Genomic DNA, 19508 nt, shown 5'->3' with positions numbered 1-19508 from the left:
ACAACTGAAGGAGATCAACGGGGTACGAACTGGAAAGGAAGAAGCCAAAATATCGCTATTTGCAGATAATACGGTAGTATACATAAGCAACCCCCAAAATTCTACCAGGTAACTCCTTCAGCGATAAACACTTTAACATCTCAGTGAGTGACTGGATACAAGATTAACTCAAAAGTATCAGTAACCCTCCCTCCTATGTAGAAACGACAAACAGGCTGAGAAAGAAATCAGGGAAGCAACATCCTTCACAGTATTCATGAATAATATAAAATATCTTGGGGTAACTCTAACTAAGCAAGTAAAAGACTTGCATGATAAAAATTTCAAACCTTTGAAGAAGGAAATTGAGAAGCTATTAGAAGACAGTAAGATCCCCATGCTCATGGATCAGTAGGATCAACATAGTAAAAACCGGAGGAGTGGATCAGGGGGAGAAAGAGTGTGTGTGTGGGGAGGGGGACTGGGAAGTGTGGAGGGAGGTGAAACTGTGGTTGTGATGCATTATACAAGAGAAGAATAAAAAATAAGAATAGAATTTGAATGAAAAAGTGAATTTTCCAACAATAAAGGATAATACTCTAGGAGGAAAAGGCATTTATTTATTTATTTATTTATTTTTCATTATTTATTTATTTATTTACTATGTATACAATATTCTGTCTGTGTGTATGCCTGCAGATGGTTGTGAGCCACCACGTGGTTGCTGGGAATTGAACTCAGGACCTTTGGAAGAGCAGGCAATGCTCTTAATCTCTGAGCCATCTCTCCAACCCCAGGCTTTTATATTTTAATGCCTTCTTATGTTCATCTAGTTTTGTTTCTATGTTAGTTTCCATAGTGAGCAGTCTTCTCTCATCTGGTTTTGCTCTCATTTCTCCTTAGAAGAACTCAGTAATGTGAAAAAGTAACCAGGAAAAATGAGATTTTTTGAGCACAAAAACAAAACAAAAACTCACAGATAGAATACTCAAAATTAAAAAAAAAAACAAATGAGCAGAAACCTCTGTTTATGAAACAGTGGAAATCCTCAACAATCATATAGACTAAGCAGAAGAGAGACTATCAGGGATGGAGGACAAAGCTGAAGAAATACTCCAAGAACAGAGGACTGGCATAATTATTTCCCTGTACCAATGTTATTCCTCACAGAAACAGAACAAAACAAAACCAAACCAAAAAATCAACAGTGAAGCACAAAGGATCCCAGATATCCACAAGAGTCCTGAGCAAAAGGACAGTACCAAAATGTGCCAACATTCCCAACTTCAAATTAAGAACCAGAGAACGAAAGCACCATGGTATGGGCACAAACACAGATACACAGGTTGACATGGAACAGGAGACACAAATATAAACCCACACAGCCACGGCCACCTGATTTATGAAAGACGCAAAATCACACCATGGAGAAAAGATAACCTCATTCATGGCTGGTGCTAAGAACACTGGAGAGCCTCATGCAGAGGAATGAAATTAGACCCCATCTCTTGCTCTACACAAAAGTCTACTTCCAATAGATCCAAAGTCTGAATGAGACCTGAGGCTCTGAAACAGTTAGAGGAGGAAGCAGAGAAAACACCACTAAACACAGGCACGGGCAGAACCTGTGACTAGGATTCCAGTTGACCAGGAAATGGTGGACTGAAGAGATGGCAGAATGGGAGGTCTTTGGTAGATGTCTTGGTGTGGGAGACCACACCAAGAATTAAGCAAGCTAAATTAGAAATTAAACAACCCAATAAAAATGGCCTAATTAAATGGAAACAGATTTTCCCAAAAGATGAAATTGCATAGCCCATGAACATGAAAAAAATGTTAAACCTCCTTAACTAGCAGAGAGAATGCAAATCAAGACAGCAATGAGATTCCATTGCTGTGGATTATTATTTATCAGAGAAGACTGCTGGGACATGGGTTTAAGTCAATAGAAAGTCTTTGGGGCCCAGTGTAGTACTAAATATTTCTCAGGATGAGCTTTTAAGTACAAAAACCATGTCCTGGGTTGACATACTTTGGTTACCAACAGCTAGCCAGAAGCAGAACTACAGAAGAAAAGAAAGGGTTTGTGCATTTAGAGACTTTCCCAGAACTATGAGATAGATTAGGCCTTTGTTTTTGTTTGGCCGGTGGTGCTGACTCCATGTTGAGTTTTATGGCCTGAACAGTACATCCATCATGGAGTCAGTTATGCTAAGGTGTGGGGGCCTACTAAGGTCTGGTGCCCTATTATGCCATCTCACCCAGTTATAATGACAGCCATCAAGAAACAAATAACAACAAATTCTGGCCAGGATGTAGACAAAAAGAAAGGTTTGTGCACTGCTAGAAGTGTAAACCAGTATCGCCGTCATGGAAGTCAGTAAAGAGGATTCTAGAAACAACTAAAAATAGGGCTGAGAAGATGGCCCCACAGGTAAAGAGCTTGTGCAAAAGCATGAGAACCAGAAGTTCTGATCCCTAACCCCCATGTATAATGATTTGGTGGGAGAGGGTCCTTGGCAGGTGAGAGCCCATGCACCAGGTGAGAAGACAGTCAGACCATACAGACAGAGCTTAAGTAGAGAGTTTACTGAGAGAAAGGGGAAAGGGAGGGAAGAGACTGATCTCTGGAGACAGGGGTTTTAGGAGAGAGAGAGAGAGAGAGAGAGAGAGAGAGAGAGAGAGAGAGAGAGAGAGAGAGAGAGAGAAGAAGAAGGAGGAGGGGAGGAGGAAGAGGAGAAGGAGGAGGGGGAGGAGGAGGAGAAAGAAGAGAAGTAGGTGGAGATTGATCTTTTTAAAGAGGCAGGGTACTTCAGGGTATGATGTACTGTATCAGGTCCTCAAGGGTGGGACTAGGTTCATCTGGATGCTAACATTCCTCCCTTCTTTATTTATTAAAAATGTTAGGAGTTAGGTGTGGCAGGCTGGGAAAATGAGGGCTTTGAGTTCTTGAGACTACTTCCTGCTGCTCTGGGATGTTGGCAGTCTTTGGGGGGCCTGAGAAAGCTGGGTGTTGGCCACATCCTAGGGAATCTGTTTGTTTCACTGCTGTTCAGATTATGTGGAACCGTCTGGCACCTCTTGGACCAGGCAAGATGTTGGCAGAGCAGAGGACAAGGTTAAGTTTAGGAAAAAAAATTCCCTTAGGTCCTGATAATTGAGAAAGGAGGGGGCTAGGTGGGGTGTCAAGACCAGGGAAAGATGGGGAGGCTTAGGCTGCTAAGGAGGGAGGGATACATCTGAACTGTTTGAGGTGAATCCAAGTTGACTTCCTGGAACTTACAAGAATCTTAAGAGTTTGTGAAAACATAAGTTTTAGAAACATTAAAAATGGCAGTATGCCCCTGCCAGAAAACTCTGACGTGTCTTTGCACAAAGAAAGGCATCTTTGGTCTATAGTTAGAATACAACTAAAGGGAATTTAAAATCTTGCGCTTATAACTATGATGATAGTGGTAGTACTCTGCCAGAACTAGATTAATAGTTTATTAGAATTTTACTGATTAATGTTAAGACATTTGGAGTCTTAATATAACAATAATATGAAAGAGAGAAATCTGGAACATGTTTTATTCTTTTAGACGTCTCGAATCACTTGCCTTTGTCATCACTTAAACATTTTATCCTCAGACTTTAATAACTTGCATTTACACACCGTAATAACTTGTATTTGCATACCTTAAAACACCTTCTTAGACCCTAAAACATTATTAGATCCTCACATCTTTTTAATATTTTCAAGTATTAAAAAACTCACCAAAAATGTATCATCTGAAAATTCACATCTAAGTTTGATACTATTTTGGTTATTTATGGTTACTTACAAGACTCACAATAGAATGTCCATTCATTGAATCTTTTTTCTTTGATAGAGTCTAATGGGACCATACAGATGAAGTATTTTATGCAGACAAGATGTTTCAAGCAAATTCATGGTGATATGAATTATGACGGTTTTCCTTAGCGGAAAGGAAACTTAAGAAGATTCACACATTTTCCCCCATTGTGCTTTAGCATCTTATTCAGAGGTTACAGAGTTGGAATAGTTCACACAATCCTGTAAAAATCATGACTGACTGCCTTTTAATAGTCATTGTAAAGAATTGCATTTAGAGAGTAAAAAGTGAATACATAGCATATCAAAGTCAATTCTGGCAGTACTAAGTGTACTGATCCATAGCATATACACTATCTATTTAACTGTCCATCATTAGCACCAATAAGATTCAACAAAATTACCTTCATTCCCACACCTAAAAACAAAACAAAACAAAGCAAAAAACAAACAAACAAAGCCAACACATTTCTGAAAATCCTTAGTGAAGTTTAACTATGGTCCCAGAGCTTAAATATTCACATTGTTTTCTATGTTATACTGAAAATAAGTTTACTACTTTTCTGGATATTCTTTACAAAAGCTGATTAAAATTCCTGGCATCACTCCCAATGATACAGCAGCATGACCATAAAGTCACCAAGAACAAAAACACTTTCCTCCCTCACCTTGTACTGTTTAATTCTATGCTAGCCCTTGACTATTACCACAGTGAAACTGTAACTGCATCAGAAACACCATGTTTATGATACAACAGTACACCACACAGCAACAAAATCCCATAGTAACAGATTACTGATGCAAGACAAAACAGAGAGAGGATGAGCCTGCTAGGCTGAGTTCCCACAAAGAGGTTCCTGATATCCCAAGTTTAAACAACACTAACAAAATAACCAACAATTTTCTTTAAAAAATAAACAAACAGCTACTGGCAAACTAAGTAATTGCTAAATAAAAGTAGAGTACAAGGTGTTAAGACAGACCGTCCCGCCAGGGCAAAGAACTCCAATTAAACCATATTAGATCAAATTAAATGCCGCATTTAACAGACAGCACTCCTGGGTGGCCGGGAGCATGGCAGGGGGAAGACAGAGTAAGAGAACACACAAACCCAAAACCATGTGTTCCTTTTACTGGCGCAGAAGCCTAAATTCCCCGTGGTAGGGGGTCAGTGCTTGGCAGGCTGGGAGTTGGAGTCCAAGCGCTTGGCAGGCTGGGAATTGGAGTCCAAGCGCTTGGCAGGCTGGGGTGACACTTCCAACCCCATATTACACAAGGCTCAACTCTAATATTTACAAACACAACATACTTGAGTAAAATTACGGTTGTGCACAGATCAGTGGCTTTATAACAAAGCAGTTCATATACAGAGGAAAATTGTGATTCAAGACAAGTTGAATTCGACCCATCTTAAGAGACTCCACAGCTAAGACTTACCACAGAAATAAACTCAAGATTAGGCAACAGACAAGAGCCATACCATTGGTGCTTACACCAAAATCTAGACAAGTTGGTCTATCCCCTGACCAGGCATCAGGTGACAGTGCAAGCGTCACCTCAATGAGAAGCTACTAAGACATGCAAACGAATGTAGAACCTCCTGCAGTGGCTGGCCTGACGCTGCCTCTTTTCTTACATTTTCCTGATAATGACCATAAGCTGTAAATACAGGTACAATGCAAGATCCTCACATCTTAAGCTTTGCATCTTAAATCACCTTTTATTTAAACAAAGGAATGGTAAGAAGTTATACTGAAATCTGTTTTGTGAGTTTATCTCTTTTCTGACTCTGGTAACAAGGTCAATTGTGTCTAGACTCAGTATTGGCTCTAGGAGAGTGAGGCCCATGACCAGAATTTTACACAGAGAACTGAGAAGGCAGCTGAAGCTTTGGTTCCTGCTGTTAAGCTAGCAAAGCTATCAGTTGTCAAACTCCATTGGAGATCATGAGAGGAATGAATTTTACCTGAGTTAATGCTTTAAAATGACAGGGAGTTATTTGTTGGCCACCTGAACAGTCACTCTCCAGGGTCCTCTATGGTCATTGAGGGCAACATTGGTCTTCTGTTGTTAGATCAAGGCCTGTCAGGCTTCAGGAGATCCATCCTGTAGATGAGGACCTTGTAGGAAGACCAGCCTACCTGTTGTCTAGGCCCCTCGAGGGAGTTGAGTCCCAGAGTCTTGTCGAGGAGGGTCTTTGCAGCAGTTGAGGTGTCAGGCAGGGTTGTTCAGGACTAGCACTGCCACTTGTGAAGTAGGCTCTGGGTGGAGGTTGTTCTGTGCCCATCGTCTTCTTTGGAGGAAACTGGGGTGGTGCCAAGAGCTGAGCCGTCTCCTATTGCAAGAAGCTTTATTAATTAAAGATTTTAGATGCCATATTCTCTAGCTCTCTGAGCATTTGAGGGCTGTCTATTGGGTCCATCTGAGTTATGACTACAATGACAATAGAACAGGATCTGCCTGGAGAGCTGGATCCAAGACAAGAGGCTGTGGAGGAATGTTTTACCCAGAGTCCTCCAGCTTCAATGTAACTGGTTTTAACTTAGCAGGTCAGGTTTGTGCTTGCAAAGGACAAAGAAGTAAAGAAAAGTTCCCTTTTGCAATAGAAGCTAAACACTAAACACGGACAATAGTGAAGAACAGCTTACAGGAAGGGCTGGGTAGTGTAAGTCTCTAAGTTAGCTTTTGTTAATCTGAAATAGATCTTAATAACCTTAAATTTTTATTAGTATATAGAATATATTTTAAAACAGAGTTGAATTACATTTATAGTATATTGTAACAGATCTAACCATATATTTTATCATTATCTAAAAGTACATACCAGTTTAAAATATTTGATACTTGTTTTCTTAGTCTGGAAGGAGATACAATGAGCAGAGCTCATTAGGTCTGTGTAAAGCATTTTTTGGCAATAATTATATAAACACATATGCACAGTTGAATTTAAGTGCATAGACAAAGAGTTAAAACTAGCTTACATTCACACATAGAGAGCTAAATCCAAATCACATGCGTACTCACATGTACATATATATTAAACAGGAGTTGAGTAAAATAAGAAGAAAGGGAGAACCAGTGTGTGTTGAGCAAGATGAAGCTGGCTTCTGCATCTCTGAATAGCACGTTGTAGCAAACTGAGAGGACATTTAAAGAGAGAGAGTACACAGGCATAGCATGACGCTGGAGCAAAGAAAAAAGAAAGAGAAATTAGAGAGGTTGGTGAAGGTTACAGGGTTCTGGTGGCTCTCAAACTGCCAGCAGGCAGGAGGAACTGCCAGGAGAGTCTGCTGAAACTCATGCACCAATGTAATGCTTCTGCGGGAGAGGGGCCTTGGTGGATGAGAGTCCACACAGTGGGTGACATAAATGATTGTGACATAATGATTTAGTAATATCTACAGTAACCTGTAGGTTTCCTACTTCTCATGAATTTCGCTTCTTCTTTCCATCCTTATCCCCAATAATATTTGGTACATGGGGAAAGGACAGTTATGTTAGAAAAGAAGTCAAAATGATACCATGTTGTTGTCTGATATATTTCTACTAGGTGGATTTATATTTATTTCCCCAAGCTTAAGTCTGGTGTAATGCCACCACAACACAACAAATCAAAATATGACCTATAAATAAGAGTTACAAAGTTTAGAAACTGAAGAAGAATCTTTCTTAAAGTTAGAACCCGTCTCTCTGAATGTGGCCAACAGTGGGGGCTGACTGAGAAGCAAAGGACAATGGCTCTGGGCTCTGATTCTTCTGCATGGACGGGCTCTGTGGGAGCCTTCTCAGCTTGGTCGATCACCTTCCTGGACCTGGGGGGAGCTGGGAGGACCTTGGTCTTAGCATAGAGTGGGGAACCCTGATGGCTCCTTGGCCTTGAGAGGGAGGGAGGGGAGGTATGGGTGGAGGGGAGGGGAGGGAAGGGGGAGAAGGAGGGAAGGGAAGGGGGAGGAGGAGGGAAGGAGATGGAAATTTTTAAATATAACAAAAAAAAATAAACCATGAGGAAAAAAAAATCACAAGGACTTTAAACATACACTTACCAGTAAAATACTTGTCCATAATTTTTGACATAGTAGACACAATAAAATTTTGTTGTCAATTAGAATAAAAAAAAAAAAGAAATTGATACCTTCTAATTGTATCTTTTGTGGCTGAATTTTTTATTTATTCCATTTAACTCTTAAGTAGTTTACAGATTATTCCCTTAGGGGAGGGGAGGGAAGTGGGAGGAGGGGAGGAAATGAAAATTTTTAATAAAATATATATATATGTATATTAAAAAAAAAGTTAGAACTAGCCACTCAATATGAAATTGCAGCTATAAAACCAGACAGGCCAAATGAGAGTAGATTAATTTATTATTCTATAATTAAATTATTTCAAATATTCTAATCACCAAATAAAATAATTCATAGAGTACAGATAACTAAAAGGAAGAGAGGAAGCATACAGGAAGCCTGGTTCAAATTGATTCTAGTTTTCATCAATGAAGAAACCTGTTTCTCTCTTTTCCTCCTTTATTTTCTTTACTTTATTCTTGATAGATTTAACTTCAGGGATAACATTCCTGAACATGTCACATGTAAATTCTGTGTCCAATACAGAGCATGGGACCAAATCAGTCTCAAATCAGAATGGCAGCATCAGCTCCCACTGTCTCCTAAAGACTGCTGTCCTGATTGTCCTGAATTCTAGAAATGAGCTTCCTACAATGGAACATAAACAGCACTTGAACTCTTTCTGCATGGAATGGGGCACCTGATGAACACAACATTGAAGTTTGCAGAGGACAAAGCCATATGCCTATTAAAGATTAAAAAAACCCTCCCAGACCACCAAGTTCAGTTGGAATGGGACTGATGGAACAGGGGACCAAACCGGACTCTCTGAATGTGGCTGACGGTGGAGGAGGACTGAGAAACCAAGGACAACGGCAGTGAACATGAATTCTACAGCATGGACGGGTTCACTGTGAGCCTTGTCAGTTTGGTTGCTCACCTTCCTGGACTTAAGGGGAGCTGGGAGGACCTTGGACTTAACATAGTGAAGGGAACCCTGATGGCTCTTTGTCCTGGAGAGGGGTGGAGTGGGGGTATGGGTGGAAGGGAGGGGAGGGAAGGGGGAGGAGGAGGGAAGGAGATGGAAATCTTTAATAAAAAAATGAGGAAATAAAAAAAAAGATAAGGAAGGACAGCCCTTCAGAATATCCTGGCTCACAGAAAAGTCTGTCAGATATGCTAGATCTTTAGGCTGAAGATGGATGCCCTAACATTGCAGAGGAGCTTTAGAGGACTCTCCAGGCAGTCTACTGTTTCTGTCATTTCTCACATTTTTTGGAAGTCACTTGCTCACACTTCCTGCTTATTTAGTTAATATTATTTCCTTCTTGGGTCTCTGAGGGGATTGAAGACTAGATAGTTATAGTTTTCCTTGTTTACCTAATACAGAAAGCAAGTTATGATACAAAGTAAATTAGGTAAAAGACTGGACTCATCAAGATACAATAGATATGTAGTACTTTCTCTGAATTTATTAAAATCAAATGGACTAGACAGTGCTGCTGTACTAATTGCCTGTGTATATTGTATATAGTGTTTATACTTACTGTATATGGTTTTTCTTATATTAATTATAGCCTTTTTATTTTACAAAAAGGGGACGTGTAAAATAAAATCAGAAAGTAAAACAGCCTCATAGTAAGTCTTACAGACCAGGCAGTGGTGACATATACCTTTAATTCCAATAACCATACTAGTTTACCATAAGTGCCACACCAACTCCAATATCATCTGTGTGTCATTATGCTGGACGGGGGCTATGTGTCCTAAGGGACTAGGCTTCCTGGAGGTCAATGGCAGATGGCCTGGTATTAGCCACCACTGAGGCATAGACAGGTTTCTCGAATAGCTGGCTATGCGGAATATTAGCTTTTCACAATCTCTTTCATAATAATGATAGTCTTTGTATAGACAAGACAAGGATAATTCTCTTCAGGAACAGCTCTGAGACAGGGAATCACAGTATGGGAATGCATAAAACTACAGCAGAACCTTTGTCATACACGGGGTGTATGATGAGCAAGGGAATAGATGGGTTAATGTTGATGGACAAAGACTGTTATGTTATACTTTGGACTTTATGGATAGGCTTGCTAGATCCCAACCACCATGGTGTGTGCTGCATAAGAAGGTACTTACAAGTAAATTTCAACAGGTGCAGGGAACTGATTAGGTATATTTGGTCACTAGATGAGATAAACAAAGGGTTAGAAAGAGGAAGGGCCATGATAGCAATAATGAGACAGAAACTCTATTCATAAGATAAAACCACTTGTCTGAGGTTTACATTCCCAAGGACAAGATTTCCTCTTCTAAGGATGCTTTATGTCTAAAACCTGTTCCTGATAATATACTTTTCTTAAATATTGCTGATGTGACTAAAAGAAGCTTTCATACTGTGCCAACCAATGATACATGACCTTCTGGTTTGTTCTTTGTTTGAATACTATATAATGAAAACATGAATTCAGAAAATTGCAGCAGATTCCAACCACTCTCTTGTGTGTTGTGTCTTTCTGTAACTCACCGAACTTGTGCCTTCCTGTTACCAAGACCCTGCTTCTCCCACGGTCTGAGTGGCTCTCCTGAGCCAGTCCGTGGCACCATAGAAACCAGGCAGTAGTGATGCATGCCTTTAATCCCAGCCCAAGAATGGTATATAAGATGACAGGAGATAGTTTTCAGTCTGAGCCTCATTCTGAGATTGCTACAGGTAGGATTTCAATTTTGGACAGAGGTAGAGGTAAGAGCCAGTGGATGGCTGCTTTGCTTTTCAGACCTTCAGGTTGAACCCCAATATCTGTCTCTGGATTTTATTAATTGTCTTTCACCCCAGTTCTCTGCTTCAATCTCCTGCCTTGAGTTCTTGCCTTGACTTCCCTTGATGATAGACTGTGAACTGAACTGATGTGTAAGCAAAATAAACCACTTTTCACCAAAAAAAATTATTAAAATAAATAACTAAATAAGAAAGCAAAAAAACCCTCCCCAAACAACAACAACCAAAAAACAAACAATTAGAAAACAATCAACCAACCAACAAAGAAAAATTCTGCAAGATGGGCCAACTGGCTAGAACTCCCATGGAGTTCTGAATGAGAGTTAGAACCTTAAGATACAAAGCCAAAGGACCCTGTCTGTCATTGGGCCCTTAGGAGTCTTTATTGCCAGCTTTAGTTTCTGAGTCAGGATCCTGTCTGTGCCTATCATGTGAAACTTTATGCTATGTACTGACTTATCAAAATTCTAGCACACACAAAACAAAACCTTTCCATGTCACCTGAAGACATCTGAGAACCATGGCAGAGATTTTCCCACTTTGCTATAACCTGAACCTCTGATGTCTCCAGGGATTAGTTGAAAAATGCTTATAGTTATGACTTCTGGCTTGTTTGCGCTTTGTAACCTTCCATGAAACTTTGGAACATGTCCACCCGAGTCCGTGTTCATGGGCCATGATCACTCACATTAGGCTCCAGAATAAGCTGTACCTCATTTTCTTGAAGTGAGAGCTGTGTTTGGTTTTGAGGGATACATGGGCATCTATGTGAAAATACAGCTGTGCCAAACATTTGAAACCCTCTTGGATACTTGTTCTACCTAGACTTAAATTTCTTTGGACCACTATTTTTATTATGCCATAATAAAGGAGATGAAAGGAAAAAACTATATTTTGCTTTTTACTTTTATCTATTTTTAAATATACATAAATTATCAAGAAAACACACAATTAATTCAAAATGCAATGTATCTCCATTTACATATTGTTGACTTGTTAGCCACCTTTTTTTCTAACTCACTCTGTCTTTTATCAGTTGAGCATCTCATGATCATTCATTTATCAATATAGCATAAGTTTTTAATAAGACTATTGTCCAACAAAATTAAACAGTCACTATCAATTTCAAAAAAATGTGATATCAATAGAATACAAAAAAGATTTTGAATGTACAAGAAAGATATAAGTGAGGAAATTTTCATATAGAGAAATAATTCTTCCAAAGGGATGACTGTGCAATGAGACATGATGGGTAGGGATGGATGAGGATAACATCAGCATGAGACCTGGAACAACAGATGTGTGGAGACAAAGGAAAGAAACTATTGAGTCCAATTACTTTACTGTTTCTTGAAAGAGGGGTTTAGCACCCAACAACTTCTTCAGAGCCTCTGTGACATTCTTATTCCTAAGACTGTAGATTAGTGGGTTCAACAGAGGGGTGAGTATCGTGTAAAACACAGACACCACCATGTCCTTCTCTGGGGTGTGGAAGGAGGCAGGGAGCATGTAGGTGTAGACAGCAGCACCATAGAAGAGGATGACCACAGTCATGTGGGAGGAGCAGGTGGTGAGGGCCTTCTTCCTGCCCTCTGCTGAGTTCATCCTGTGAACAGTGAGGAGGATGGATGAATAGGAGCTTGAGATGACTGTCACAGGGATGAGAAGCATGAGCACACAGCACAGGTACATGAGGGTCTCATAGAGCCAGGTGTCTGAGCAGGAGAGCTTTGTCACAGCGGGGACCTCACAGAAGAAGTGATGGATTTCCCGGGATCCACAGAATGGGAAGGTCATGGTGACAGGGGTGAGCATGAAGCCATCCACGGATCCCAGGAACCAGCAGGCAAATATCAGGAGGAGACACACCCTGCGGTTCATGAGAACAGGATAACGGAGTGGATGACAGATGGCCACATAGCGGTCATAAGACATTGCAGCCAGAAGGAAATATTCGGAACCTCCTAGTGTCAGGTACAGGAACATCTGCATCTCACAGGCAGCAGCTGAGATCCTGTGGCTCCCCAGGACCTGGTCCATGAGCATCTTGGGCACAGTGACAGAAATGTACATCATGTCCATGAGGGACAACTGGCTGATGAAAAAGTACATGGGTGTGTGGAGCCGGGTGTCAGAGAGTACCAGGAGGATCAGGAGGGCATTGCCAGACAAGGCCATCAGGAAAATCACAAATATGACCACAGCAAGCAGAGTTGGGTGTTTGGACTGATTGAATAATCCCACCAAGGTGAAATCTGACTGTCCAGTGTAGTTGTTCATCCAGGTGATGATGTTAATGGGTGTCTCTTCGGCAACCAGGAATGATTTGGGGTTAGTTACTGCTTACTGATGTGTGCACAGGCCTAGTAGACTGAGAAAATTCCCTGGGCCAGTAGACCTGAGAATGATAACCTACCTATGATAATCAATTTTAAAAAGCGAGAATTCACTTCTGTGGTTAGAGCCATCACAAGTCAGACTAGAGCTGTGACAGCTCACGGTCATGGTCTTTCCTGATGAAAACTAGTGTCCTCTGTCAAAAGTTCTTGATTTTGTAGGATACTTTTCTTTACTAGTAACAAAAATAGTGAATTACTGACCAAAACAAACAAAACAATGAAAGTCAAATAAAATAAGCAAACATATTATTAAGAATGTTGGCGAATAGAAGAATGAAGTTATTTTCAAGAACAACTTTAGATTTGCTTTTAATGTTATCACATTATGGTGCAGTCTCCCTTTCATATTCATTGAAGAATGTGATTTTTAAAATAATATGGTAAGAAGTCTTAATTGAAAAACTTGTATACTTTACTTAAGATTGAATTTGAGGTTTCTTACATATGTTTTGATATGTAAATGCCTATTTCAATATACATTCATACAAAGCTAGCCATATGAAAATATAGATATAACAATACACAGAACATGCTTGCTGGGGCTGGGGAGACGGTTCAGTGGTTGAGAGAGCTGGCTGCTCTTTCAGAGGACCTGGGCTCAAGTCCTGGCACCCACACTGCACCAGCTCACAACTGTTTATAATTGCTGTTCCAGGGGATCTGACACCCTCACACACACATTCTGCATGTAGGCAGAACACCAATATTCATAAAATGCAAATAAAAGCTATTTTTAAATGAGTAAGAACAGGCTTGTTCATCTAGTGCTGCTTAGACTGAGATGATGGGAAGTCTCACCTTCTCTGGCCTCTGCTTCTCCAAGTTTTATCGCCTCACAAGTTCCACTATTGTCTGTAATCCTCAGCCTCAGTCACTGCTGGTTACTAGGCCAGGGTGTGGCCATAGCATCCCTATGGACCATCATCCACTTCTCCGTGGAGTCTGAGAAGAAGAGAACACAGCACTAAGATGTCCCTGAATGTGGCTCACCATTCCCTCTGCTCCATGCTCACAGCCTGCCTCTGGGCTTGATGCAAATGTGTGTGTGTGTGTGTGTGTGTGTGTGTGTGTGTGTGTGTATGCATGCATTTATGTATGCATATATTTAAGGAAACAGTAACCATAATTGCATTAAACAAGGTCAGTGTCCACCTGTGCTGGTAAAATAGTATATATATGAATTAAATTAGAAGGTTTAGGGGGCTGGAGAGATGGCTCAGTGGTTAAGAGCATTGCCTGCTCTTCCAAAGGTCCTGAGTTCAATTCCTGGCAACCACATGGTGGCTCACAACCATCTGTAATGAGGTCTGGTGCCTTCTTCTGGCCTGCAGACATACACACAGACAGAATATTGTATGCATAATAAATAAATAAATAAATAAATATTTTTTTAAAAAAAGAGCGTTTAAGTAGGTACACCATAGCGAGAAACAGCAGCAGACAGAATGTACCCGGCCTTTCTGAAAAGACTCAGCGAATGCCTCTTCCACATGTACTTCTCAAAGAGAGGAGATTTTTAAAGGTTTTATTTCTGAACTAGTAGGTACTGTATTTTGATAGCTCTAAGCAATAGGAAGGGAATGAAATCTCTTTCTGAGATGTTAGCAATAGTTTCATGGGAGGGAATGGTGAGCCACCAATCACAAGTCTCAGGAACATTTTACATCTATGTCAAGATTCAAAAAACAAAACCACAAAAACCCACCTGAAACTGAAATCCTTAAAGGGCCATGTTCTGCCAAGCTGCTGATGGAGCAGAGAACATGGCAAGGTCCTTGATGCCTTCCTGTAAGTGTCAGAGAAACCCGAACCTATGGGAGGAGGTGGACAGAGAGAAAGACAGACAAATAGACAGAGGCATGGGAAGACACATGGCAGATTTCCATTTTAAGAAGAAGACTTATTCGTGAAAGGAAACTTACATCAATTAAAAAACTAATGCTGGCCAGTACCTGCTGAACTCAGGTCATATTCATGGACACAGTGGACAAGAGCTACAGAGGGTGCCACAGTCGTGGAGAATCCCTGAACAGTGTCTGCTGGGTGAGCAGACATCAGGGGGCAGGTGAGGCACAGGACAGTGAGCTGGGAAGGCAGTGCACTCTGTTAAGCGGGGACACTGACAACAAGGCAGCCAGAGATCATGGGACTGAGAGTGCTGTCTGCACACAGCATGGGACTAGCAGCTGCCTTGCCCTTACACCTGTTGTGCCTTTTGATTTCATGTGAACAGCTCGGTGCACTGTTAACACTGGGTGTTACTAACAGTGAAGGCAGAGAAATGACAAAGCATCATCCCAAGCCAGCAGCATCCCTGACCCACCCTGTGCTTCCATAGGAGTCACCGTGTTTCCTTCCCTTACAGTGGAGAAGCTCAGGATCTCAGTATCTGCCTCACATCACACAATAACGCACAGTACGTGTGCTTCACCTATAGGTAGGCACAGAGTGGTACATGACAGGTTCTATGGGAAACACCATGTCCCCAGGAATGTATAGTTTCTGTTAGATCATCCACAGTCTGCTTCGTATGATGTAGCATGAATAAGGTTAAAACAATTATTTTGGCATTAATGTGGCCCTCAAATATTTCCCACAAAAGACAAAATCCTAATGCATTGTCATATGAACACTAAAATTACAGAAGGAAGGGTGGGTGTCCTGACAGATGCTTACTATAATCCTAGCTCTTGTGAGACTGGGGCAGAGGGATCAGCAATGAACTCAAGGCAAGACGTTTATTTGTGTGTGTGTGTGTGTGTGTGTGTGTGTGTGCATAACACACATTTTATCACTCCTAATTTAGAAACAAAATTTCAGTAAAGGAAGCTTTAGGAAGAAGCTGGGTGAGACAGTGTACATCATTAATCCCAGCACTGGGGTGGCAGAAGCATATATATCTCACAGTTCAAGCCCAGCCTGTTCTACAAAGCAAGTTCAGGACAGCCAAGGCTGCACAGAGAAACCCTATCTCAAAACACCAAAAGAGAGAGAAAAGAAGGCAGATCTTTCCCCCTCCATATAAAAAATAAGGTATAAATGACAAAACAAACCCCTTGAAGAAGGAACCGCCTGTGCAGCGTCCACCCTGTGCTGTGCATTCTCTCCTGTCGGGTGGACTCACCATCAGATGCAGCTACAGCCTGGGTCATATGGGCCAAGGGACAGCAGCTGGTTAAGTGAACGAGGCACAGGAGCAAGTGATGTCATCTTGGCTGGACCCTGCTCATTCCTGGATAAAAAATTGTTAATAACTCCCCTGTGGGTCTTTAAAGAAGGATGTAACTAAGCGAGCCAAGGATGGTGATGGAACCTCTGCCAAGGCCTCATCTACTGTTCAGTTTGTAAAAGTGCAAAGTCATAGCCAGTGTCAGCCATAGCCTGGAAATCACTATCATACATAAGATTCTGATCCAGCATGAGTCAGTTATTGCATGTGCAGGCCCTTGTTCACTATACAGAATTCTATTCCCTCTCCACTCATCTGTGAGTGTGTGTGTATGTGTGCTTATACTGTCAGAAGTTTTTATGACATGTTATCTTTTATAGGTGTGGAGTCCAAAGCTTGGAGTTCAACTTTTGAGTAGATGGCCAACTGAAAGCAGGGAAATCAACCAATCTGTGAGCAGGAAACAACCCAGTCTCTGAGTACCCCGAATCTGAACCCAGAACCAGTGAAAGAAACACACCCTGGATCTGAGAGCTGAGCCAGGGAAAGAAACACACATCTCGGAACCCAGAACCAAAGAAACATCCCCTGACTCTGAAAGCAATACCAAAGAAACACAATTTGTCTCTAGAATCAGGACCAGTAAGAGAAATATGCCCTGGCCCTAAGATTAGAACCAAAAGGCTAAAATGACCAGTGAAAGAAGCACCGTTTGACCCTGAAATCAGAGCCATCCCTGCCTGGACCAACTAAACTAACCAATCCCTGAGCTAGGAAAACTGACCAATCCCTCTTCTCCCTGGGAAAACTCTGCCCCTAAGAAACCCTATAAAAGCCTCTCCGCCTGTTTAGTAGGAGGCTGTCTTTTACTCCTCCGTCATAGGCATCCCTCTCCTGGACTCATCCTTCTCAAATAAATCTTTCTCTAAAGAGTCTTGGGTGACGCTCTTCATTCCCTAGCACAGAACAGAAGAACCTGGTTGGGAGGTCTCTTAGGGGACTGAGCTAAAAAACCTTGCTGAGATGCTTCCTTTGAGGTATGCATGAACAAGGGTGAGCAGAAAGAGTAACAACTTTTCATAGGAGCTGCAAGAGATTGCAACATTTCTGCACTGGCTTCCCCTTTAGCAGAGTGTTAGCAAAAGTAACATTTTGGGCAGAAGAAGAAAGAACAAGAGAGCTCTGATAGGACACTCCCTTAGGGGAACAGAGTAGAGTTCAACCATAGCAGCTCTCCAGGAGATGGTGGGATTGCTATATCCTACAAGGGGACCATCCTTCACTGAACCCCAGCTAAGGTAGCCTGGCTTCTGACAATTTATGATGCCTTCCCCTCCAGCACTGAGCTGCCCTATTTATGGTTCCAGCCTCCAGAGCTGCCCTATCGCAGCTCTAAGTATAGCCTGTCTTCCTGATAAGTCAGGATATGTTTGCATGAAATTATGAAGAAATGGCCAATATCTTTTATCAGCCTGTTCTTTTGGAAGCTGTAATGCACTATAAATTGTGTATGGTTAAAGTATATATATATTTCTACTGAGTAAAAAGCACCCTCTCCCCACGGTTGTATGTCTTAATATCTGAGGAGAAGGCTCAGTGACCCATTGCTGCTGCTGTTCTGGTTCATATGAGTTTTGTTCTGTTTTGTTTTTGTGTGGTAAATTGATATTTAAAAAACAGAAAAACAAACAAAAAATAATCACAACTACTGTTTACAGACTAAAACTTCACTGAGATCCTAAGTCAAGACTTCCCAAAGCAAGCGTTGAGTTCAAATGACTCCTCTGATGTGGATGAGAGCCCTGTAGCGTCTCCACATAATGGAGAGTGTACAGAAACCTAGGTGTGCTGCCATCAATTTTGTATGTTTTCATAATTTTAATTGTTCAAAATTGCAATATGTTTTAAAATTACCACATTCAGAAAAACAAAACAAAACAAAGCAAACCCTCCTGTCAAAGGGGGCACAGAAGGAGGAAGAAACTTCACAAGATAAAGAGGCATTTAGTAAGTAGTTGTATTTAAAATTGTGAGCAGTCTGAAAAGCGTCTCTAGCAGTGGTCATTTTTATTTTTCTTTATTTTACATTCCAACCACACTTCTCCCTCCCACCCCTGCTCCCACTCCTCTTGCCTCTCCCCAGCCCATGTCATCTCCTCCTTCAACAGATAAGGGCTCCCATAGGAAGTCAACAAAGTCTGGCACATTAACTTGGGGCAGGACGAAGTCCCTCTACCCTGCATAAGGCTGAGCATGGCATCCCACCATAAGGAATGGGCTCCAACAAGCTAGCCCGTGCACCAGGATTAGATTCTGGTCCTACTTCTAGGGGCCCCTCAGGTAGTCCAAGCTTCATCACTGTCTTCCATATATGGAGGGCCTAATTCGGTCCCATGGAGGCTCCATGAGTTTCCACAAGCTTGGTTCAACTGTCTCTGTAGATTTCTCCTTCATGATCTTCACCTCCCTTGCTCATATATTTTCTCTTCCCTCTCTAACTGGATTCCCAGAGCTCACCCTGGTGCTTGGTTATGGGTCTCTGCTTCTGGTTCCATCAGTTACTGGAAGAAGGCTCTAGCTTCTCTGGAGCTGTGGACTGTAGTCTGGTTATCCTTTGCTTTATCTCTAATATTCACTTATGAGTTGAGTACATGTTATGTCTCTCTGAGTCTGGGTTACCTCACTCAGGATTTTTTTTTCTAGTTTCATCCATTTGCCTGCAAATTTCATGATGTCATTTTTTTTACAGCTGAGTAATACTCCATTGTGTAGATATACCACATTTTCTTTATCTATTCTTCAGTTGAGAGCCATCTAGATTGTTTCCATGTTCTGACTATTACAAAAAATGGTATTATAAACATTATTGAGCAAGTGTCCTTGGTATGATTGAGTATCCTTTGGGTATATTACCAGGAGTGTTATCACTGGGTCTTGAGGTAGACTGATTCCCAATTTTCTGAGAAACTTTACTATACTGATTTCCACAGTGGCTGTACAAGTTTGCACTTCTACCAGCAGTGGAGGAGTGCTCCCCTGACTCCACATCCTCTCCCATATAAGCTGTCCTCAGTATTTTTGATCTTAGCCACTCAGACAGGTATCAGATTGTTTGGATTTGCATCTCCCTGATGATTAAGGATGTTGAACAATTCCTTAGATGCCTTCTGCTCTTTTGAGATTCTTCTGCTGAGAGTTCTCTGTTTAGTGTTGTACCTCAATTTTTAATTGGATTATTTTGTATTTTGATGTCTAGTTTCTTGAGTTCTTTATATATTTTGGAGAT

The 19508-nt window shown here is 41.2% G+C and overlaps 1 protein-coding gene across 1 annotated transcript; it reads right to left on the bottom strand.

Moving 5' to 3' along the window:
- Window positions 1-11989: 11989 nt before the first annotated feature.
- On the bottom strand, window positions 11990-12946 carry LOC119812764 (olfactory receptor 2T29-like). The gene has a single exon (XM_038327671.1). It carries the CDS (start codon window positions 12932-12934, stop codon window positions 11990-11992), a length of 945 nt encoding a protein of 314 aa, XP_038183599.1. The 5' UTR covers window positions 12935-12946.
- Window positions 12947-19508: the final 6562 nt, after the last annotated feature.

Source organism: Arvicola amphibius, chromosome 4, assembly GCF_903992535.2.
Source record: "Arvicola amphibius chromosome 4, mArvAmp1.2, whole genome shotgun sequence".
Classification (NCBI taxonomy): domain Eukaryota; kingdom Metazoa; phylum Chordata; class Mammalia; order Rodentia; family Cricetidae; genus Arvicola; species Arvicola amphibius.
The sequence above is the reverse complement of the archived record's forward strand: the minus strand, read 5'-3'. Positions and strand labels throughout refer to the sequence as shown.

Excerpts from the sequence above, each read along its gene's own strand:
- LOC119812764 (XM_038327671.1), bottom strand. The coding sequence starts at position 12,934 with ATGAACAACTACACTGGACAGTCAGATTTCACCTTGGTGGGATTATTC.